The 24,233-nt window shown below is 44.9% G+C and overlaps 2 protein-coding genes across 11 annotated transcripts in view; one reads left to right on the top strand and one right to left on the bottom strand.

Moving 5' to 3' along the window:
- Positions 1-1,914: 1,914 nt before the first annotated feature.
- Positions 1,915-8,381, top strand: hmgcs1 (3-hydroxy-3-methylglutaryl-CoA synthase 1 (soluble)). 4 transcript variants are annotated; one of them, XM_030354305.1, is made up of 10 exons: positions 1,915-2,043; positions 2,998-3,455; positions 3,720-3,845; positions 4,396-4,560; positions 4,706-4,871; positions 5,070-5,240; positions 5,424-5,530; positions 5,734-5,859; positions 6,248-6,402; positions 7,051-8,381. In XM_030354305.1, exons 2-10 carry the CDS (start codon positions 3,008-3,010, stop codon positions 7,135-7,137), a joined length of 1,551 nt encoding a protein of 516 aa, XP_030210165.1. In that variant the 5' UTR covers positions 1,915-2,043; positions 2,998-3,007; the 3' UTR covers positions 7,138-8,381. The 4 variants fall into 4 exon arrangements, with proteins under 4 accessions (XP_030210165.1, XP_030210168.1, XP_030210167.1 ...); XM_030354308.1 differs by having other exon boundaries at positions 7,013-7,294; XM_030354307.1 differs by lacking the exon at positions 1,915-2,043 and adding an exon at positions 2,363-2,485.
- Positions 8,382-9,559: 1,178 nt separating this feature from the next.
- The window catches only part of garnl3 (GTPase activating Rap/RanGAP domain like 3), a 66,268-nt gene continuing 51,594 nt past the window's right edge, over positions 9,560-24,233 (bottom strand). For 3 of the 7 annotated variants that reach the window (XM_030354297.1, XM_030354298.1, XM_030354300.1), the window contains exons 21-31: positions 23,575-23,691; positions 22,828-22,994; positions 21,459-21,617; positions 20,185-20,251; positions 19,440-19,547; positions 18,959-19,077; positions 18,204-18,339; positions 16,757-16,816; positions 13,977-14,264; positions 13,306-13,429; positions 9,560-12,405 (exon numbers count right to left, since the gene is read on the bottom strand). In XM_030354297.1, the coding sequence (XP_030210157.1) occupies positions 12,237-12,405; positions 13,306-13,429; positions 13,977-14,264; positions 16,757-16,816; positions 18,204-18,339; positions 18,959-19,077; positions 19,440-19,547; positions 20,185-20,251; positions 21,459-21,617; positions 22,828-22,994; positions 23,575-23,691 (1,514 nt within the window). In that variant the 3' untranslated portion in view covers positions 9,560-12,236. The remainder of the gene's footprint in view (positions 12,406-13,305; positions 13,430-13,976; positions 14,265-16,756; positions 16,817-18,203; positions 18,340-18,958; positions 19,078-19,439; positions 19,548-20,184; positions 20,252-21,458; positions 21,618-22,827; positions 22,995-23,574; positions 23,692-24,233) is intronic. The other 4 variants (XM_030354303.1, XM_030354304.1, XM_030354302.1 and 1 more) reach the window with 3 other exon arrangements.

Genomic DNA, 24,233 nt, shown 5'->3' with positions numbered 1-24,233 from the left:
AATATCACACTTGATCCAACGCTAATTTCTCTCTTGCAGTTTTTAGTCTGTGAATGGGAAAATGTTTTTGTGTAAGCCCAGCATTAGTTAAAACCAGACTCGGACAATAATAACAAAATATCCTGACAAATAATCTAAATAGAAACATATTACAGACAGTAGCAGAATTAGAGCTGAAACGCATTTGTTTCAACTGTGACTCAGTCATTGTGAAACCATAAATAGAGAATTATTTTTTTTTATCTGTAGCTGCGAGAAAAAGGCTAAGACATGAATTACTTACTCGTGGGAGTCGCGGACTCCCACGATTCCGGCCCATGCATGAGGTCCCGCCCACCCTGGTTTGTGTTGTGATTGACAGCACTGTCAGGGCTCTCTGAGCCTGTCAGCCCATGATTGATTGACAATGACAAACATAGACCAATAATATGTGTCGATGCTGGCAACACACTGCTAGCCCTCTGTAGCCAATTGGCCGGCCTAATTGGAGGGAATTTAGAGAGAGAGAAAAAAACGAAACATAGCGGACCGGACCGGCCCACATTGGGTCAACGGCCCACCGGGACGATGCCCGGTGTGCCAGATGGCCAGTCCACCCCTGTGTGTGTGTGTGTGTGTGTGTGTGTGTGTGTGTGTGTGTGTGTGTGTGTGTGTGTGTGTGTGTGTGTGTGTGTGTGTGTGTGTGTGTGTGTGTGTGTGTGTGTGTGTGTGTGCGTGTGTGTGTGCGTGTGCCTGTGTGTGTGTGTGGTTCAAGGTATATTTGACTATTCCTCGTATTGTACGTTTTAATAAGTCCATTTTACATTGTTTTTACTATATTCAGATGACACTAAACCGTTATTTGTAGCCTCTGACCAATGTGTTTAAGGGCAATACAAAATGTAAGGCCTTGATATGAGCCAGTAACTTAACCTCAGAGAAACTAACAACACCCACACCTACATCACAAGAATGTCATCAAGCAGTTAATCTAAATGGTAATGAACCTAATCACCTTTTGTACCAATATCCTAGATCCCCAACCTGAAAGACACTCATGATTAACTATTCTAAATGTTGATCATAAAATCGAATCACTCTTTTAATCAATCTGAAATCGTTTGGTCATAACTGAGTACAACAGAGTTTTGGGGAACTCCCGTCGGATCCAATCAGAAAGGTGTGATATCCTCTGCGGCCAGACACAATGCAGAGGAGGCCCAAGAGTATCCAAGGCCTATTAAGTGATCAAAACAATGTTTGATCGTTTTAATGTTGGAAGAAGAAAGTAACACTGATACAGCAAAATGACATGAGAAACATCAGGATCTGTAGTCTGAATCAAATCCTCCAAGCAAATCCTCCAAGCAAACATCTCGATAAATTACCCATATAGTGTATTGCATAGGCAACTTTATGTGTAGCACTTTTCATACAAGAGGAAGACTCAAAGTGCTTCACATAAAAAACTTGTCATACAATAAAATGAAATAATAAATCTAAATAGAGAAATAAAATAAAATTAAGGCAAAGTTTTAAAAAAAAAACATTGTAGAAAAAGTACAAAAGTCAAAAGTGTGATGTATTTAAGAAGCTAAGGCAAGCTAGAGTAAACATAAAAGTCCTCAGTCTTATACAATAATGTAAGCCATCTCCTGGGGCTCAAGGGTCCGAGGAAACTCCGATCAGCCTTCCTCGGGAGTCTCACTCCACGCGCGTGTCTTGCTATGCCTCGCATGGACCCAGAGGTCTGCTCTGATTGGTTGGTTTTCTCTCCCCATATGCCGTCGCTGTCCAACCATTGGCCCGCCTCTGGTTTCCCGGCGCATGGTCCCTCTCTGCTGAAGGCTGATTGGCTGAGAGATGACACGGGTTGTCAGAGCTATTATGTCTCCGCCCGACCTCTTGATTCTGATTGGATGAAAAGTCGGCTTTTGTGAAATGGGCGTTATTCACCGTTAGCCTCCCACTACGCCCTGTCTTCCGCCCTCACATATATAAACAATACGTTTGCGGTGTGAAGGGATACCATCGGAGACATATATTTTGAAGCACTTCATACAGGTGGGTAAGGGTTTTAATGCTCTGTGACTGTAATGTTAGTGTGTTTATGTAGGACGTTGTTACACCTGTTATGTGTTGGCGATAGAAACCCCTCTTCTGGTGCCTGGATGCCCTTAAATGAGACACCTATGACGTACAGCACCCCGGTCTAACTTGTCGTACTTGCATACATTAGAGTGGTTACTGTAATTACACTTAACTCTAAATATATTCAGTCCAAACACTACAATTTGGCTGGTTTTCTTCTTCATTAAGTATGACATGTTGCAACAGGAAGGGAAGGGGGGCCGGTCCGTTCGGGGTTCGGTCCGTGTAGAAACAACCTACTACTGTCGGATTAGTGACTATTGGATTACCGATGTGGAGCTTGTACCTGAGCTAAACCGGTGATCTGTAGGAAGATCCAGCTGAGGAACATAACAGACAGCGATTAAACCACCAGGCAGGTTGTAATGGATTATTAAGTGAGGGTTAGAAACCCACCTTTAGGTCTGAGGCTGTCTAACATGTGAGGAGGTCTGGGCTCTGACGGGGTCTGAATTTGACATTGACATTTGTGGTTTAATGACAGCCAAGTCTGTTAAACGGTCTAAGTATAATCCAGAAATCTGCCTATTATGAACTTTAACTTTGTTCACAGTCCTGTGTTTTTAGATGTATAGTTAAAGGTGACAGTGTTTTTAATGTCATGCGTTTTAGATATGTGTCTGGCTGTTAACAAACTAATCATGCGTGCACAATGTCGTTGCCTAATCATATATTATCGATCTAGACCATATTATTAGTTAATACTGTGGTTTCGTTGCATCTTTATTCCATACAACCATCTTCCACGAAGCTAGGTGAAAGGTCACACTGATATCTGCGCCTGTATGCATTAATCTAAAGGCATGACTATTGAGGTCATACTGAATTAACATTTTTATGTTTTTACATTTCTCATCTCTACTCTAGCTGAAGCACAATGCCTGGATCAACCCCATCTAGCTGCCTGCCACAATGGCCAAACGATGTAGGAATTATTGCCTTGGAGGTGTACTTTCCCTCCCAGTTTGTTGACCAGACTGAGTTGGAGGAGTTTGATGGAGTTTCCGCTGGCAAGTACACTATCGGCTTGGGCCAGGCGCGGATGGGCTTCTGCTCAGACAGAGAGGACATCAACTCCTTGTGCCTGACTGTGGTTCAGCGCTTGATGGAGAAGAATGGCTTGGGGTTTGATAGTATAGGTCGTCTGGAAGTCGGCACCGAGACCATTATTGACAAGTCGAAGTCCGTCAAGACTGTCCTTATGCAGCTGTTTGAGGCCTCTGGCAACACAGACGTTGAAGGCATTGACACGACCAACGCCTGCTATGGAGGTACAGCAGCACTGTTCAACGCTGTTAATTGGGTGGAGTCCAGTTCCTGGGATGGTGAGGCCTTGTCATACTATATTTAGAGTTCCTTAAATATGTGTATGCTCATTGACATTATACAGTTTGTTGTTGTTGTAGCAGCAGTGAAGTATTATTTGAAAGAAATTAATATTAGAAATTGTGAAACTTTTTATTGGTTAATAAAATAGTCGATAGTCGAGTTAGCCAATGTGAACACGTATTGGTTTAACATTTCTGTATTGAACACATTGTTTACTTACATTAATCTTTTCTTTATTTTCTTATTTTCTCCCCTCTAAGGTCGGTATGCTTTGGTGGTAGCAGGAGATATTGCCGTCTACGCGTCTGGCAGTGCCCGACCTACAGGGGGCGCTGGAGCTGTGGCCATGCTGGTGGGTCCTGACGCACCGTTGGCGCTGGATCGAGGTCAGTCAATACAAACTCTTGTGTTGATGGATGTTCACAGCTAGATGCGCAGAACATTTTAATTTATCATAATTTGAATAATAAACTTGAATGTATATGAGATGAAGTCAAATAAACTAAATATATTTACTAACCATTTATTCAAATCCTGGGGATATGGGATTTCTATAAATGGTTTAAATAATTTCTTCGAAATGCAAAGATTAGGTGAACCGAATACTAAAGTCAGCCAGTGCAGGTTTAGTGTATATTTAATGTGCATGTGTTGAATATTTAAAATGTGGGCGGAGCTCTAAAGGCAGGCTGCAGTGCCCATGAATGGGACTCCTGTGGTCCACTATGCAGCTTTGGAAGCTGATATGTCATGGTTGTACTTGAGCATGCAAGTCCGCTGTAGCAAGGTCTTTGTTTCACTAAGCTATTGTTTATCAAAACATCCTGACTGTGGATAGTTTCTGTGGCTGTATGTGTACACAGATTGTAAAGATACACTCAAAGTACAACATTTTTGTGCTTTATCATAACCGCAGTGCATCCTTGTCTTGCACAGGCCTACGAGGAACTCACATGACGCACGCCTATGACTTCTACAAACCAGACATGGTCTCAGAGTACCCGGTGGTCGATGGAAAGCAGTCCATTGAATGCTACCTGAGTGCCTTGGACCGCTGTTACTCTGTATACCGCAGCAAGATCCATGCACAGTGGCAAAGAGGTATAGAGGAGGTTTTGATCGTTGTTCCTATGTTTTTTTCACAATACTTGTTGTGGGATACATGGTGTTAGAACTACCCCAAAATAGCAGGTACCGTATGTTTTGTCTCCTCGGTTTGTGTGTGACATCTCGATTTTCTTGACAGCTGGGGTGGAGAAAAGTTTCAGCCTGGAAGACTTTAGCTTCCTGGCATTCCACTCGCCTTACTGCAAGTTGGTGCAGAAGTCGCTAGCACGGTTAATGCTCAACGACTTCCTTGTGTCCAGCCCCAGCTCACAGACGGGACCCTTCGCCGACCTAGAGGCCTTCAGGTATTGTGGTGGACATTGTTCATTACTCAAGGATCGGTTTTAGAATGGTTGGGAACCCTTTTTTGTGCATGTTTGGTCCTCTTTTACGGTCTCAAAGAAAATCTGAATCAGTGCAAAGTTAATTGGCTACTATGTTGAAAAAATCCTATTCACCTGTTCATATTTCATGTTTTGAATTGTATTTGTATTGATCTCAAGGGATATTAAACTGGCGGACACCTACTTCGACCGGGACGTGGAGAAGGCTTTCATGAAGGCCAGTGCAGAACTTTTTGAGAAGAAGACAAAGTCCTCTTTGCTAATCTCAAACCAGAATGGCAACATGTACACCCCATCCGTCTACGGCTGCCTGGCCTCGCTTATTGCAACGTACGTTTGAACTTGTTTTCGGACACTCACACTACTTAACTTTATGAGAGTACCTAGTCACAGTACAAGAATCTGTGCTTCTGTGAACCATTCGTTGTGATATCTGTGTTTTTCTATGGTAGATACTACCTCTAGATGACCGGTCTGTGATTGACTAAAATGGTTTACTTTGCTTTTCTACAGACATTCTCCTCAACAACTGGCAGGTCAGAGGGTAGGACTCTTCTCCTACGGCTCGGGTTTGGCTGCAACTCTCTACTCCATCAGCGTTACACAGGACCATACACCTGGTGAGTTTACACACAACCCTTTCTAAGTACAAAATAAAAGCCTTAGAGTGCAACTCTACTGACATGCAGGTACCCAAACTAAATAATGACATTGATGCAGCTCACATTTTGTCCGGAATGGTTTAATTTCTAGAATTGAAATGCTCCTAATTTCATTAGTAATGGATGAAATTTCTAATTGACTGTTTTTGGGTTGCTCTCAGGGTCCCCACTGGACAAACTAGTGAGCAGCCTTTGTGACCTGAAGGCCAGACTAGACTCCAGGAGGAAAGTGTCTCCGAACGTCTTTAGTGAAAACATGAAGCTGAGGGAGGAGACCCACCACCTCGGTACGGACCTCCTAGCAACACCGTTAGAAAGGCTTCTGTTGGACTTTCATTCATTAGTTGTTCTGGTTTTCAAAGATACAAAACATGCACATTAACTCCAGGACAATTTTTGTGTGAATTTCTCTGCATTGATGTGTCCCCTTATGACACTGATTTGGAGCCGGGTGATAGCTGGTCAAATGTGTTTTTAGAATTCCGACTTTTGCTTTCTGAACCAAATGTCTGACTTAAGAACCAGAAGTTAAAAAAAAAAAAAAATCCCCTCCTAATCAGATTGGATCCACAAACGTGGATGTTAGCCCTTTTGAAAAAAACACGACAGATTCAAATCCTCCAAGGAACCCTGAAGTGATTGTGAAGTGTCTGTTATCTGCTGGTGGTCCCGCAGCGAGCTACACGCCCCATGGCTCTGTGGAGGAGCTGTTCCCAGGAACATGGTACCTGACCAGGGTAGACGACAAGCACCGCAGGGAGTACGCCCGCTGTGCCAACATCGACGACTTGCCAGAGGCCCGACAGACGATGTCCAACACATCAACAGAGGTATTTCACACACTCAATACATTCACGTATAAATGTGATGATGAACCCCAGGGTGCAGTTTCCGAGAAAGCATTTGTGGTCACAGGCTGATTGACGAATCTGAAACATGTAGCATGTTAAATAAAATGACTGTTAGTTCTGCACTACAACATGTGTTATCAGTCTAATTAAGCATGTTGAATGAGCTGAGCAATTGTTTTTTGAATTAGATTCATATGGAAGTAGAGAAGCTATTTTATTGGTGAATGTGCCAAGGCCCTAGGAGCTACAAGTTGCTTCTACTGCTTACAATTCCGCTATGAAGTTAGCAGTTGTGCTTAGAGGAAGAAGAGTATGTGACTACCCAGATCCATTCTGTTGATACATGGAAAGTGTCATTAATTCCGAGGGGCTAGTTTTGCCTTAAGTCATTGTCAAGTGCATGTGATGAACACATTTAGAAGGAGATGTGGGCAATATGCCTAACTTTGAATGAGTCAAAAGTCCGGGCTTAATTTAGCAGTGCCCAAATGCACTGTATGTCCCTGTAACCCAGTCGTAATGTGTACATTAAGAAACCTTTTGGTACTGTAATGTCTGATTCCTGAGCACTAAGCTGTGTGGCCCACAGCCCTTCTGAATCCAGTGGACTGCTTTCCCCCCCTGCAGCACATCGTCGGCCACGCTACGAAGCTGCCCTGTGTCCGGGCCTCCGCGGTCAGCCCCGGGGAGGTGGTCAGCAACGGGTCCCACTAGCCTACCTCTGTGAGGTATCCACCAACGGTCCACCTCGATAGATGCTAGGATTAACATTTTACATTTTAATTGTTGAAATTGATTGTTTTCTAATAACATAGAAAGTTTGTACAAAGTAATTAGGGGAGCTTTAAGTTGCCGGAACTGCCAATATTCCAAGAAATACCAATAAAAAATGCTGTTCTTGGGAAACTGAAAGGCAATACTAAAAAGAAGAGTAGAGAAGATTCTACATTTTACTCGACCGTTTCCAGATGTTAGATATTTACGTTCAAGGGAGGGAATATGACAGCGATGTGATGCTATTGTGTTCCAGTAGTTTATAATGAACTCACTGGATATCAAGAAGAGAATTACCGCAGATGAAAAAGCAAATTATAGGAATATATTTTGGAACTGTTAATTTATACATACATGCTGCTATGTGTCACCATGATGTCATGTCTCTTCTAGCTGTACAAAGGAGCGAGTGACTCAAACTTATTTCATTTTATGTTGCGATACCTTTATCTGGTGTCTGGGAAACATCATCATGAATATCCTTTTTGTATGACCTGTGTGAATCAGTAATGGTGACATTATGATCAGCTTAATTTGCTGCCACATCACCAGTCAGTTTTTTTTTATATATCAAGTATGTTTGCATACATGTTTTGAAATGGTTTGAAAGTGTTTGTGATGCTGGTCAATGAAATACAGTCCATGTTATGCAATGTGTGAAACGTGAAAAAATCAAGTCAATGTAAACTTAATCCTGCAATCCATTACATTACACAGAGCAGGTTATAACAATACTTAATGGCTCTTCTGAGCTCGATCTCAGTAAGGACTCTTCTGTCTCCAATGCAGACCCAACTTAGGCAGTTTTCCATCTTATATTATAATATTTTGCTTACTGCACCGTCCTGCAAATTTAGATAAAGATCACAGTTATTCTGCAGCATGACAAGCTTATGATAATCATAACCATGATACTCTCAGTACAAGTGGTATTGGGTAATGGAATGACTGGAGATCTCCATACATTGCTCACTACTCTGTATAGCTTAGACGTGTCAATGAATGTTTGTTTTGGTTATTTTTTCTTCACTTTGAGTGGACTCGGGCTGTTTTTATGATGTTGTGTCCTAACTGAGATTATTTATATTTTATAGACCAGGAGATAAATGGATATGGGTGTCTAATCAGAGAACTTTATAGATCAGTCTGAAGTTTATTTAGCAATAAAGATAACCAAAAATAAACGTGTGATTCAAGCTGTTTATTTTGATGCCATATTAGACAAAGTCATACATATTTTATCCATTATTTCCAAAATAAGCATTATTCACTACAGATCTGACATCTCTGTCATTCTTTCCAAACAAAGAAGTACAGAACATAGAAGGATTAAATCAATGTGTTTTATTATTTAAGGAAATTGACAAACCATTACTTTCAGTACACTCCCAAGAACACACACGCACACTCACACATACACGAGTCACAATACAAGTGCAGTGGACTGGACTTCCTCAGCATTGTATGCCGGACGTGTTGGTGGTTCTGCAGTGCAGACAACCACCTGTTCAGACCGGTCTGTTGCCATGTCCACCGCTGTCCTCTTAATTTTTCTTCTATGCAGAGGTGCCCAAATTTGAGCTATCATTTTACATTAACGTATCACGATAATAATGCCGGATAATGGTTACAGATTACCAATAACTGACGTAACACGTTTACGTATATGGTTGACGGTACAGAATCCCATTGGGTTACGTTAAGCTGCTCGCTGGCTCTACCCAGTGGCGAACAAGAAACATACTCCGCACAACCTCCACACCAGCAACTGGTTTAGATGTGAGGCTAAGTCGATGGTTAATACCAGTGTTCAGGATCATCTGATTTTATAGAAGCCTACTCAAAAGGGTATGCATGAAGATTCCTGCAGACACACGAAAACCTACGAATGGTTCGCGCCAAAACAGAGGCCAGAAAAATCCCTGTAATAATTCTTTAATAGGTCCATGGTAATAACATGGTACTATTTTACAGTACTTACTATCTTGAATCCACTCAAAATAAGGGTATCTCTAACAAAACATCCCATGATGCATTTTGATGTAATAGAATGTACATCAGAGCGATGTACATTCTGATGTTGTAAGGCAGACTAATATGCAATCAGATTTGCGGGTAAGGCTTTTTCTGGGAAGATGTTTCAGTTTTACTTCCAACCCGATTGACCCAGAGCAGAGAGGACAGGATCCTCTCTGTTTGGCTTAGGTAAGGACTTGCCCATATGTTGACATTTGTTGCCCCGCCAATGTCCAAACTGTTATTCAACTTGAGTCTGGATGATCTCACCGGTGTAAAACCTGTAAACTTGTCTGAAACAATGCAGTGACTCAATATCTGGTTGAACAATACTAGTCTAGTCTGCTCAAATTTCATAAATATTTATTACATATCAAGGGACAGAAGTAACTACTTTCACAGCAGTGGTCTACAGCACTTAAAATAAATGCCCAAATTATAATAATCATAATAATAATAATATAGTTTAGTTTTATTTGAGGCCACATTTGATACACAAACATTTACAAGTAGTACTTGGCATTAAAAACAATGGCAATACAATATTTTAAGACACTTGGTGTTTTGTTTAGTTTTTAGATTTTTTTTTTACTCATTTTGATATCACAGAAAAGTTCAGCAACAGTCTAAACAGTAAATATTAATTCGGATACAAAAGAAAACACTGCAAAACGACAGGGGAGGTAGAAAAAAGGAGTCCCAAATAAACCGAGAATGAAACGACTGTAGGGACTGATGGGTATTATAATACGATAATCATAATAATCATAATAAGAACAATAACAAGAGAAGCGGTGGTACAAACTGCCGCCAACAAACACTCCCAAATCACACTTAATAGGAACAATAAATAGCTAACAGGTTGTTTTAATTTTAAAAAATACACCTACCAGATCTTTATCCCTTTATTCATATATATATATATATATATATATATATATATATATATATATATATATATATATATATGTATAATGTATTTAGTGCTAGGGGTGAAGTGGGACGAGAGTCCAAAGGAAGAAGCTGTAGGCTAGCACTGTGGGACAGAGGAGGCACAGAGACAAGCAGGGCAGGATGATCTAGATCCACAGAGAGGGCCCCAAAGCACTGCTCTTCTGTGCGCTCCAACACCTCGACCGTGTGTGTGTACCATGACCTACCGGTCCTACCGCTCAGTGTTGGTTAACACCTTGAGCCTAAATAATACTTGTTTCCCGTGCTGTGAGGACTCTGTGTTTGTGTGTGTTTGTCTCTGTGTGTGTGTGTTTCGTGTGGATTCAAGAGCTTATGGGGCCGGTTCGATTTTTCCAGATGATGTTGTAGCCCATTTCACTCAATGGTCACCAAGGAATTGTTTCAAAGCAACCAAAAGTGTGAAAAAACCTTTGTGATGGATTATCACTATAAAAACCACTTCAACACAATTCCTCGAAGAACTTGAATAAGTTCAATTTTTTCTTAAACGTTTTATTCGGTTTGAATTTCATATTTTCTTCTCATCATACCTTTTCCTACCTTCTGTAAGAATTGGTGTATTAGGAACTTTGTTAAAAAAAGGTGCTGAATAAAGTTTTTGATATTATTGATATATTTTATATTCTTTCTATCTGTCTTTTGTTCAAATCTCTGACATAATGACATAGCTAACTGACCTCTGCAGTTTCATGCTCTTTCAAAGCATTGTGAAGTATTTGTTTAAGCATTAATTGTATTTATTGTTATTATGGTATCGTTAATGACCACATCACAATGCGCCTCCTGAGCTGTAGAGATCCACATACCTTACACAACCTAACACACACACGCGCACACACTAACACACACACACACACACGCACACACACACACACACACACACACACACACACACACACACACACACACACACACACACACACACACACACACACACACACACACACACACACACGTTTGTTTAGTCTTACATTGGTAGTCATATGCATTGCAAACTGTATGTGAAAAGTGTAAAGGTAGAAAATACACAATACGTCTAGCAAAGGCAAGTCATGCATTTTTTTTTAAGGTATTCTCATTGTTTTCATGAGAAGGTTGTCTCAATGCATGTGGCTTTAAGGGAGTGCCTCCAAATCGATGCCAAGAGAATGTAGTTCTGGGTCTTTATACCTAATATTTAGTGTTTACTACAATCATGGCTGCTACTGTTAGGCCCCGGCGTATGGTGGTTGTTCAGAGGTGTCTTCAGTGTAGGATGCTGGGAAATGGCACTTGTGGGACGCGCGGCTCCAGCCCTATCGACCTACCTTCCTACCTACCTATACTGTGGGGAACGCAAACAACAGGGACGTGTGTGTGAGAAGAGTGTAAAACATCATACCTTCACTAAACATGGTAATAAAATGTATATATATTTTTGTAATATATTGATATATGCATCACAGGCATGACAGCCATACCGTCCATGTATATGCATCTTAATGTATAAACAGATGTACACATACATGTTCATATATCATAAAACATCTGAAACCGGATCAGGGGAGGGGGATGGGTCAATCACTTCATACACTACACAGGAGAAGCCAGAGCTACCTCCGCAGCGCACTGTGAACACAGGAGGGGCGAAGTCGTGCCTTGTTGCGTACATTTACATTCAGGTTTTTTTGGTTGTCACCATAAATAGTATCTCTATAGGGTGGTCGAGGGGGTCGAAGGTCAAAACTCTTGATTAGTAAACATCGCGCTGTCGCCGCCTCGCTCTCACCTTGGGGAGGGTGGGGGGTTCACAAGACAATAACTGGTCCCCAGTACACCTGATGAAAAGGAGGGGGGGGGGGGGGGGGGGGGGGGGGAGACCCGTAGACACCATACACAACTAAACAAATGTAACAATGCAAACGTAAAATGTAAAAAATCAAAATGAAAGAACACACAACTTGGAAAACAAAAAAAAAGAAAGAAAAGGAAAACACGACCGCGGTACAATGCACAGTGTCAGGGGCGGGGGAGCGTAACGATGACTGGGCCCGGGCGGGAGATTGTCTTCATTTGAGGTCCAGGACGTCTCCGAAGGAGGTGGACAGGGTGAAGGCGGCGGCCAGCAGGGGGCACTCCTCTGGCAGCACGGCCCGCTCGGCCTCCGGCTCGGGGCTGGGGATGCAGTGCTGCTGCTGGCCGTCGGGGTCCGCGTCGTCTGGGGACTCTGGGGCCATGCTGGGGGGGACACACACACCATACACATGTTACCTTAATGAACATCAACCACACATCATACGCATGTTAGACCTTAATGAACATCAACCACACATCATACGCATGTTAGACCTTAATGAACATCAACCACACATCATACGCATGTTAGACCTTAATGAACATCAACCACACATCATACACATGTTAGACCTTAATGAACATCAACCACACTTCATACACATGTTAGACCTTAATGAACATCAACCACACATCATACACATGTTAGACCTTAATGAACATCAACCACACATCAGACACATGTTAGACCTTAATGAACATCAACCACACACCATACACATGTTAGACCTTAATGAACATCAACCACACACCATACACATGTTAGACCTTAATGAACATCAACCACACATCATACACATGTTAGACCTTAATGAACATCAACCACACATCATACACATGTTAGACCTTAATGAAAATCAACCACCTCATCTGTTGTTGTGGCATTTAAAGGGATGGTATCATGCCTCCAAGTGTGAGTGTGATTAGCCGTTGTATGCTGTTTAAAAATCTGGGCAGATTTTCAAAAGGCTTGTAGTGGCTAATCACACTCACACTGGTGGCATAATAGCACCCCTTTAACAATATGGAATACAACAGACAGAAGCTGAACAGACAGTGCTGGTGTTTGGAAAAGAACGATCGTTCAGTGTCTAAATAATTAGACTATGTATCTGTAGAGTAAAATACATACTATGTAGCTTGGGTTAAGATAAAATGTGGTCATCCCATTCTGTCTGTCCTTGTTCATTGAGTTGCTAAACAAAAACCATGTCCCCATTTTGTCTTTGTTGTGGAAACACCAACGGTGTCACAAAACAAGTGTTGAAGCTCACAGCCCCTCACCTGTCGCTGTTGACTGAGGTCAGCGCGTGGGGCTTGGGCTCCTCCTCCTGGATGTTCTTCCGGCTCATCCTCCTCTGTTTCACCGCTCCGCTGTCTGGCTTCCCGCTGGGCTCCTCGGTCAAACCTTAACGGTGAATACACCCCATTATACACCTGCTGCAGCACAGCCTTCAAGCCCTCATTCTCCCAAGCCCTCAAGCCCCCAAGCCCTCAAGCCCGCAACACGCGTCACACACATTTTATTGGCGTAAAGAAGAGTATTGACAGTGTTAACCTGGCCCTGATCTCTGATCTGATGATCCTTTCTCTGTCTGCAAACAAGACTGTGATGACAAACGGAAGTGAGGGAGCCAGACCGGTAAAAACTGTGCATCGGGTCGGACTAGTGTTACATATTATTATTAATAATATTATATATACATGCATAGTGTTAACCTTTCAGAGTAAATCTGTGGTGCAGAGGTGCAGATTGGTTTGGCACTGTTTATTAATATATTCATAGTCCATCCATGCCAGACATTTATTGTGGATATGTAATGCATTTTTCTGAATAAATGTCCCACTTTTTGTGCCCTATGGAAGAAGTAAAGAATGTTTGAATAAAAATGACAATGGAGCCTTTTCTCATCGACAAACACAGATGTGTTAGTAAGTTGTCGTGTTGGTTTTACCGAGTAGTTCCTTCCGTGTGCGACTGGCGATCTCCTTGATCTCCATGCGGGACAGAGACAGCGAGTGGGAGGCGGAGATCAGGGTGGGCGAGGGGCCCAGGATGGCCGCCGTGGGCGCGGTCAGCACCTTGTTGACCAGCGGGGACTTCAGCGGTCTCTCGATGCTGCGGCCCACCAGGTTGCTGAGCGGGATCTTGAAGATGTGCTTGCACGCCAACTCACCTGGGGAGCGAGGGAGCGAGAGAGCAAGGGAGCAAGGACAGAGGAGGAGTTTGGGGGGAGGAAGAGCTTATTATTTATGGAAAAAGAAAGAGTGGAAGAATTTATAAAGCAGAATCCGACAAAGGGAAACAGAGTGGGAGGGAGGGCACAGAGAGAGATTACTGATGTATGATACATGTAGCGCTCACTGTGTATAATGTTTACATCATGCTGTGTTTAATAATGCATGGCGCATCACATGGCCAGGCAGTTTCATAAAACACAACCTTCTGAAGCAGTCACGCTGTGGGAATGAAAACATGCGCTACACCTGTACTGACAAATGTATAGTAATGCATTAAAATAAAACTACTATACGTACACATGTTTCAATAGCGTCTCATAAAGACACAACATTATCAACCTATATACCAGTATCTAATATGAGTTTAACATTAAGACTGTTCCGATATAGCTGGGAATGAGTCACAGACCATTATTGAACACATTATAAATGCTCCTAGCTCTGTTGCGCAGGAATAAATAGAATGCGTAGGCCCATTGTAATAGGTAAAAGCGCAGCGGGTGCTGTAACTTCTCCACCAGAGGGTGCTGTTGCAATTCTGGACAACATGATCCTTGTCCAAATTGTACAAACAAAGTCTGAACCCGGTGGAGGGGTGGAGGTAGTCGAATCAGGGAGCGAAATGTCAGTGTATCAGAGGTGAACAGAAAAACACTCAGGAAGAGGAGGGACAAAGGCAAGTTGTTTGACAACCACCGATATGTTTCAGCCGCTCGTCATCTTGTTGCTCTTAGTTTCTGGAGCTATTGCAACCAGAAAAAATACATGATAGAGTACAGAGCTGAGATAGAGAGAGAGAGAGAGAGAGAGAGAGAGAGAGAGAGAGAGAGAGAGAGAGAGAGAGAGAGAGAGAGAGAGAGAGAGAGAGAGAGAGACAGACAGACAGACAGACAGACAGACAGAGGGGGAGAGAGGGAGAGAGAGAGAGAGAGAGAGAGAGAGAGAGAGAGAGAGAGAGAGAGAGAGAGAGAGAGAGAGAGAGAGAGAGAGAGAGAGAGAGAGAGAGAGAGGGGGAGAGGGGGAGAGAGGGAGAGAGAGAGAGAGAGAGAGAGAGACCTAAAGAGACAGAAAGAGAGGGAGAGAGAGAGAGAGAGAGAGAGAGAGAAGCATGCATACAATTGATGGATATATCGAGAGATGTATTCCATTTATTGCTGAAACAAAACAACAATATATTCCACGTGAGGTTTGTAGAGCGGGGGGGGGGGGGGGGGGGGGGGTGGGGGGGTGGATGGGGGGGAGTGTCTCCCCGCGGCGCTGAGGACTGGACGGTGAATACATTGGCTGAATCACAGCGAGGCGCGAGCTCGTGTTTTCTGGAGCGCTAATTGATATTTGGTGCGTCGGAGACACTGGCAGCACAGGTGTCTGTTTCACCGTGTTTGTCATTGTATCTCTGAAGGGTGCAGCGAGGAGACAGCCAATGAACGCAGCCACATCGGTAACGGCCTTATTCAGCGGGGAATGGCCGATGTGGTTACGTATTGGACACACAACAAACAAAAACAGGACAACAAATCTCTCCCAGATAAAACCGATCGAAAGCAGGCATGTTACAGGCAAACGTTAAACAGCAAGATTTTTGTCAGCGTCCCTTCTACCCCCCCCCCTCTCTCGTCCCTCTTTGAGCGTTCCCTCTCGCTCCCCAACCCCCACCAATCAAGCCCCCTCACTTTGGACGAGCGCTCTGGATTGAGGGGAGGGCTGACAAAAGTCTCCATGGCGACAGTGCAATCTGTAAATCATGCTGCGGCAGACCAGACTCTTCCATCCTCCTGTTCCCCCTTCCCCCCCTTTCCCTTTCTCCCTCTATTCCTCTGCCTCTCTCTCTCCCTTCCTCTCTATCCCTCCCTCTCTCTCCATCTATTCCTCTGCCTCTCTCTCTCCCTCCCTCTCTCTATCTATTCCTCTGCCTCTCTCTCTCCCTCCCTCTCTCCATCTATTCCTCTGCCTCTCTCTCTCCCTCCCTCTCTCCCCCTCTATTCCTCTAGCTCTCTCTTCTGTATCCCTTCTTCTCACACACACACACACACACACACACACACACACACACACACACACACACACACACACACACACACACACACACACACACACACACACACACACACACACACACACACATACATAATGGCACACAAATGCACACACTCCCTCCTCTGTGTTGTTTCCTCGTCTGTGTTTGTAATATCCGTTCTCCCTCCGTCACATCTCCCTTCCATGCCCCTTCCCTCTCTCCCTTCCTGGGGTTTCTCCCCCCCCCCCCCCCCCCCTTCCCCAACCCATCCTCTTTCAGTGGGAAGGACATAAGGGTGGGGCTGGGTGGGGGTGAGGTAGTGGCGACTTAACATTCAGGCAGCGTGCCGACGGGAGCCACCTTGGTATAGGAGAGGGGGGGGGCGGGGCGTGTTGGCTCGGGGTGCACGTGCATTTTAGTGGGTGGGCGTGTGGGTGGGGTGTGGGTGCCGGGGCAGCACAGCAGCATGCGAAGTACCTTCCGCATCCTTAGACATGTACAGGGAAAGCTTGGTACCATAGGGGATCCGTATAGAATCTGAGCCAGGGAGAAGAGGATAACACAGGAAGTAAATACAGAAACACCCCCACACTGGTGTTTTCATTGGCACGAAACGCAAACAATCACACACACACGCACCCATTCATGAAACGATACACACGCTTAGACTCAGCCCACACACACACACACACACACACACACACACACACACACACACACACACACACAAAACATTCTTACCCTCCTGCGTGTGCACTCCTACTCTCTTATACGCACACACACTCACACACACGCACGCACGCCGGACGCACGCATAAACACAAATACACACACCCATTCATGAAAAGATAGACACGATTAGACTCAGACCACACACACTGACACACACATGATTCCACTTTTTGAATTCACTGTGAATCATGTGTCCACTCCTACTCTCTTATACGCACACACACACACACACACGTACATACGCAGACACATACACACACACGCACACACAGACACACACACACACACACACACTTTTCATGTGCAAACAAACACTTGCCCTCATTCTCTCTAACACACACATACACGCACGCACGCACGCACGCACGCACGCGCACGCACACACACACACACACACACACACACACACACACACACACACACACACACACACACACACACACACACACACACACATGACCACCAGTGATACAGATACATGGACAGATCAGGAGAATCAAACCCTCCCAAAGCAATTACTAGCCAGCCCGGCCCCATGGCCCCTCTCGCTCATTACTGCAGCAGAAGACAACTTTAACCCTGTTAGCTTTAATGGGACTTGTAAATATCATGTACCCTTGGGGGGGGGGACAAGACAAGACACCCGCCCACTAACACTGAGCGGACCGTTTTATCACCAGTCGAGACGTGAGTGAATGGAGGGGTTTTCGTCTTAATACTGAACGTGTGCGGTCTGCAGACGGCCTGGCCGGTGTGCGGTTGTCTGGGTCATGGTGTTGTGCGTTATTGCCTTCATCATTATCTCTATCAGAAGAAGCCTCACTTAGAGCCCTAGGGTGTATTATAGAATAATTTTAAACTGAAAATGTGTGAATGTGTTTTTATTTTTCGGTATTTGTGTGTGTGTGTGTCTGACTGTTTCCCATTTCTATTCCCATTTGAATGTCTATGTGTTTGTCTATGTATATGAGTGTGTGTTTGTGTCTTTGTCCATCAACATATAGATGTCTGTGTGTGTATGCATTGGTCTGTATGTTTGCAAGTGAGTATGTTTCTACATGCATATGTATATGTGTGTGTGTTTCTCTATGTTTGTGATAAAACAAAATAATATAAAACCAAAAATAATGCTTGGTGGTGCAAAAATGGCGATGGTGGGCTTAGCCGGGGAGGGGAGGGGGGGGGGGCTTACCATCACTGAGGGGTGAGGGAAACACGGGCATCTCGTATCCAGTGGGAGTCTGAGGGGAACTCTGGGAGCTTGTGTCTCTGGAGCTGCAGGTGGAGGCCGAGTTGACCGGCGCGGACGAGACGAAGTAGATGTCCGACTACAGGGTGATGGTAGAGAGAGAGAGAGAGAGAGAGAGAGAGAGAGAGAGAGAGAGAGAGAGAGAGAGAGAGAGAGAGAGAGAGAGAGAGAGAGAGAGAGAGAGAGAGAGAGAGAGAGAGACACATAGAGAGAATGAACACAGAGAGATAGAGAGAATAAACACAGAGAAACAGAGAAGAGAGAGAGAGAGAGAGAGCGACAGAGAGATAGTGAGAGGGAAAGAGACAGAGAGAGAGATAAACAGACAGTGAGAGACACAGATGACGGTGAGATATAAATCTGTTCGTTGCCGGATAATAACAATTTTTTATGTCCTCTCATAACATTAAAAGAGTAAAAGTGGCGTGTGAATCATGTGCGTATTATTGCTAATAGCCGACTGCCAGATATGTCTCTCACTGGGAAGATAAAAATTGATTTGAAATGAGATATCAGAGAGAGAGAGAGATCCTTACAGATAATGTAACATACTGGCGAATTAAGGAATAGTTCTCTCTGTTATGTGTCTATCCATCACGGCCGTTAAACAGATATAGAACGAGGGCAGTAGCACTGTGCTCTGGTGTGAGTATGGTCCAGTGGGTTGAGGCCTCTCAGTCATCTGTCACTCCTCTCACCCTAGACGCCGTCAGCGTCAGCTCTGGGACCACTGCCGTGTACACCAGGTTGCCGTTGACAACCAGCCGGATTTCGATGGAGTCCGTCGTGAACGCCAGGATGTATGGGAACGCACACACTGCACGCAGAAGAAACACACGCCATGGAGCATGGAGGAGGATGAGCACTGGCCCCTAGGGGGGCCCTAGGGGCCACACTCTGAACTACAGCCACATGCTGATAACCACTAAACACACACACCTGCAGACGCATGTGCACATACACACACACACACCTCCACACGCATGTGCCCATGCACACAAACATGCACACACCTTCACGTACACACAAACACACACAGAACAAGCCGCCACCCCGGGCCGGCTTGTGTCCCGTCGACATGGCCTGGCGCGGCGTTACCATGGTTACACCACGCTCAGGGCCGGGGCCTCGACCGCCGGGGTAGGGGTGCGGGAGGCGGCCGTTGCCGTGGTTACCTACCGATAGCATGAGGCATCTGGTTCCAGCTGAAGTGGAAGTCGGAGGTGTTGGACTGGATCATGGGGGTGGAGCCGTTGAACGGACACACCTTCTTGTAGTAGCAGCTATCTGTCGGGGCGGAGAGGACCTCTTAGGTTATCATTGTTATTTTACACATGCATTACTGTCCATGGAAAGAGGAGGAAAGGAAGTCTCCTCCTTTCTGTAGCTTGTGCAGACGGGGAGGCCACACCTCTCTGCCTGGAGCGGTCAGGGTGTGGCGTCTCGCTCAGGGTCACCTCGGTCCAGGAGGAGCCGGGGATTGAACCAGCAACCTTTCGGTTACCAGCCAACCCACTCTACAGCCTGATCTACTGCAGCCCTGATTTTGCGTGGATTATTCAGGGCTTGTGTCCTACCAATTGTGTCTACCTCATATTAAATATGATATACTTTATCTTTTATTTATCCAGTGGCATGGTCTTACTTTGGACCATTTGAGGCCTCTATCTCCATGTTGTCCATATGATGTTTGATATTTAATATACATGGATGTCCATTCTTTATCTTTATAGCTGCAACCTCACCCTCTAGGGACACAAATAAAGCAACTTAACCTATCATTAAAAACAACTACTCTTCCTTGATTTGAGAAATGTTTTGTCACAGAACCAATATTCGGTTCTGTGTACGGTCTGAGGCCAGGGGGATCAATCCTCAGTCTGTGTGTAATGAAGCGTCCCAGTGGGAGAACAGGTGGACGTACAGTTGAAGCACAGCAGCAGGCCGGCCTCGCCGTCCTCGTAGACGTCGATGGCGCCGACAAAGTTGACCTGTGAGCAGAGAGCAGCAGGGGCCCGTGATGGAGCCGTTACGCAGCATGCATTACTCACCCACACTCCCGGCACCCATGACTTATTTAGCAGGTTGTTTCATCCAGAGTTGCTTAAAGCGAATTATGACACGAGTCATTAATCAGCCCGGCGTCTACAGGTAGGGTTCCATCACCCCGGGGCTCAAACACACAACGTTTGGGCTGGGAGTCGGACCACGAAACTTCACTACCCTCCCCTTCCCCACGCTAACACAATGTCTGATTCATTAGTGCACACTTCCTCTCTTCTTCACAGACATATACGTATATATCAGTTGAGCAACACAATTTCACAGTGGAAATTCTCAAACAAGTAATGGTGATTCTGTGAAGAGCACAGCTGCTGTGGCTCCAGCTGGTCTACTCCCAGGGCGGCCCTCCTCCGCCGGGAGCTGCAAACATGATGGCGGCTCCTGTCTCGGTAACCAAGAGGCAAATGGACCGGGCAACAGGCGGGCCCCTCAGATCCCTGAGGAGCCCCCGCAGAGACCACTTTGACAGAATCTTTGGCTGAATGGGTGTGTGAGTGTGTCTGTGTGTGATTGTGGTTGGGTTTGTTTGTATTTGTGTGTGTGTCTGTTTCCCATTCCTACTACCATTTGCGTGTGTATATGTTTGTTTTTATGGATATATGTGTGTGTGTGTTTGTGTTTTTGTCCATCTACGTTTTTGTCTGTCAACATATAAGTGTGTGTATGTGTGTGTATGTATTGGTCTGTGTGTTCTTCAGTGAGTATGTTTCTACAGGAAAATGCGCTCGCATATGTGTATTTCTCCATGTTTGTGTGCATGTGTGTGTGTTTCTCTGCGTGTGTGTGTGTTTCTCTATGTGCGCGCGTGTGTTTCTGTGTGTTTCTGTGTGTTTATGTGTGTGTTTGTGTGTGTGTGTGTGTTGCGCTACATATATGTATTTTTGTATGTGTAGCTCTATACAGTATATATATGTGGCAGTGTGTGTGTGCATGTTGCTCCATATATATGTGTGTGTTTGTGTATGTGTGTGTATGTTGCTGTATACTGTATATATGTGTGTGTGTGTGCTGCTCTATACTGTATATATGTGTGTGTTTGCGTTGCTTTATACTGTATATATGTATGTGTGTGTTTCCCTCTCTGTGAGTGTTTGTATGTGTGTGTGTGTGTGTGTGTGTGTGTGTGTGTCTCACCCTGCTGGCGTCCACGTGGTGCAGGCGGTAGGCGTCTCCGGTGCTCTCGTTGATCAGGTCAAACTGGTGTTTGTACGCCACGCAGATCATGTTGTCGTTCTCCCCTGTGGGCCCGTCCACCAGGGCCATCACCACGGGGGGGTCGCACAGGCAGATCTCCTGCGGACAGGACAGGGCCACGTTGGGAGTTACATTGATATGCTAGGGTTATTCCCACATTCCCACACCGACGGCGGAGTCAGCCACGCAGGGCGACAGCCAGCTCGTCAGGAGCTCGTCAGGGTGAGGCTTCTTGCTCAGCGTCACCTCGGCCCTCAGCTAGGAGGAGCCGGGGATGGTTCGATAGCAACCCTCCGGTTACCAGTCAACCCGATCGACCTCATGAGCTACTGCTGCCCGCGGGATCCACGCAGACCGTCTTTCCATCTATTGATTTGCATCCTTCGATTTACTGACTGAACTTTTATTTACAGAAGGCATTAAGAGCAACGCATTTAAATAATTATAAAAGTATGAGTAATAAGCTCCTCCTAGCGTCGAGGTGTCCCTGAGCAAGACCCCTAACCCTGACTGCTCCTGATGAGCGGTCTGTCGCCCTGCGTGGCTGACTCAGCCGACGGTGTGTGAATGAATGGATGAATGGGTGAAAGTTAGGCAATATTGTAAAGGGCTTTGAGTGGCCACTAGCTAGAAAAAGCGCTGTATAAATGCAGTCCATTTACCATTTACCAAGTTGGGATCCACTTTGACCTCAGGCCGCCACAACAACCTATTGATTAGCCTATCTCGATTTTCTGACAGAACTTTTTTCACAGAAGTAATTGAGAGCAACACATTAAAGTAATAATAAAAGTATGACTCATAATTGGGACTGGGAAATTATTATCATGATTTAGTTGGTCGGCAAACAGCCGAAAAAACGAGCTCATCTAACTCTGCATTCAGCCAACTTTAATAAAACAAGGTGCAGAAAGGGAAAGTAATAATGATGGAACATACAAGGACATAAGTTAGGGTGCTAGGAGCCTGCAGACACCTCGGGCGGGGCTCCTTAGTTTAAATGTCAGGCGGGGACGATTCGATTGGTCCAACTGTCTGCTTGAAAGAGCAATAAGATGTCGGGGCTAACACGCACACACACACACACACACACACACACACACACACACACACACACACACACACACACACACACACACACAGACACACTCACGCAGACACACAAGCACAAGCACGGAAATACACACCGGCATGCTGACGCACACACACATACACATGCACACACACACACACACACACACACACACACACACAAACAGATACAAGTACAAACACACACACACATGCACACACACACGCAGTCCCGTACCCGTATGTACTGAAACTCCTCGACTGGCGAGTCTGCAGCCGATGCCATGGCGCTGAAGCCCTCTGGGCGGGGCTGTTTCCTGGTGATGAGGAGGAGCTTGTTCCTGATGGCCGCCACTATCCTCAGCTCTGAGCCGTGGTGTGTGTTGATGGAGTACAGGTGGCAGCCTGGAGCGCATAGACACACACAGAAGACATAGGTCAAGGACCGCATAGACACACACACACACACACACATACACAAGCACACACACACACACACACACACACACACACACACACACACACACACACACACACACACACACACACACACACACACACACACACACAAACACACACACACACACAGAAAGGTCAGACAGACAGATAGATAGATAGAAAGAAAGAGTGACAGACAGATAGATAGAGACAAACAGACAGACAAACAGAAAGATAGAGAGAAACAGATAGACAGACAGAACGATATAGACAAACAGACAGACATACACACAGAAAGATAGATATAGACAAACAGACAGACAGACAGACAGACAGATATAAATAGACAAACAGACAGACGGAAAGATAGAGAGACAAACAGACCGACAGACAGACCGACAGACCGACAGACAGACAGACAGACAGACAGACAGACGGACAGACAGACAGACAGAAAGATATAGACAAACAGACAGACGGACAGCCTTCCTTTAGTTTTCAGACTGATAGATGCATGCATAGATTGACAGACAGACAGACAGCCTACCTTTAGTTTTCTCCAGTTTGTTCTCCCTGCTGTCACACTTGCTTCGTACGGCCTGCTTCTCCTCCAGTCCTCTCTTCAGTGAGCTGAGTCTGAACACGTACAGGCGAGCGTCTTTACCTGCATCCACAGAATCAACTCAATGAATAAAACCTGCTAAACTGTCCTTTTAGGCACACAAGGCTGATTGCCAGCTTGTCCAAATGTGGAGTGGGCTTTGAACACTGTATGACAGTTGCTAGAAAAGTGTCTGTGCTCGTGGAAACATGAATTAGCGACCAGCATTTCCACACACAAACAAAAAATAATTACTGTGGAGTTTGTGTTTGTTTTGGTGCTGAGAAGACTTCAGGCAACGGTTTGAAACGCATCCAATTAAAGGATTTCATTTTTAAAATTAAATGGGACTATTCTATTTCTGCTATAATCTTTTTTTGTATGATCATATTTTGGTGTCTGTTTGTCGAATGACTGCCCAGACTTCCTGGTCAGCCGGAGGGTAGCCAGCCAGGAAATCGTTACACTGTTCAATTGAATTATCAGTCGGCTGTTTGTTTAATAGGTCAACGAGGTCCTGTAGCACAAATAGAACGCACACGCATACACACTCACATGCACGCGCAACCAAACACACAGGCATGCATGCGCACACACACACACAC

The sequence above is a fragment of the Gadus morhua genome, chromosome 4 (assembly GCF_902167405.1).
Source record: "Gadus morhua chromosome 4, gadMor3.0, whole genome shotgun sequence".
NCBI classification, from domain to species: Eukaryota; Metazoa; Chordata; class Actinopteri; order Gadiformes; family Gadidae; genus Gadus; species Gadus morhua.
This window is presented reverse-complemented; position numbering and strand designations above follow the sequence as displayed.

Bases quoted from the DNA above. Each gene is read 5' to 3' on its own strand.
- hmgcs1 (XM_030354305.1), top strand. From the start codon at position 3,008: ATGCCTGGATCAACCCCATCTAGCTGCCTGCCACAATGGCCAAACGAT. The intron at 5,531-5,733 runs GTGAGTTTACAC...GGTTGCTCTCAG, and splicing joins TACACAGGACCATACACCTG to GGTCCCCACTGGACAAACTA. The intron at 5,860-6,247 runs GTACGGACCTCC...GTGGTCCCGCAG, and splicing joins GGAGGAGACCCACCACCTCG to CGAGCTACACGCCCCATGGC.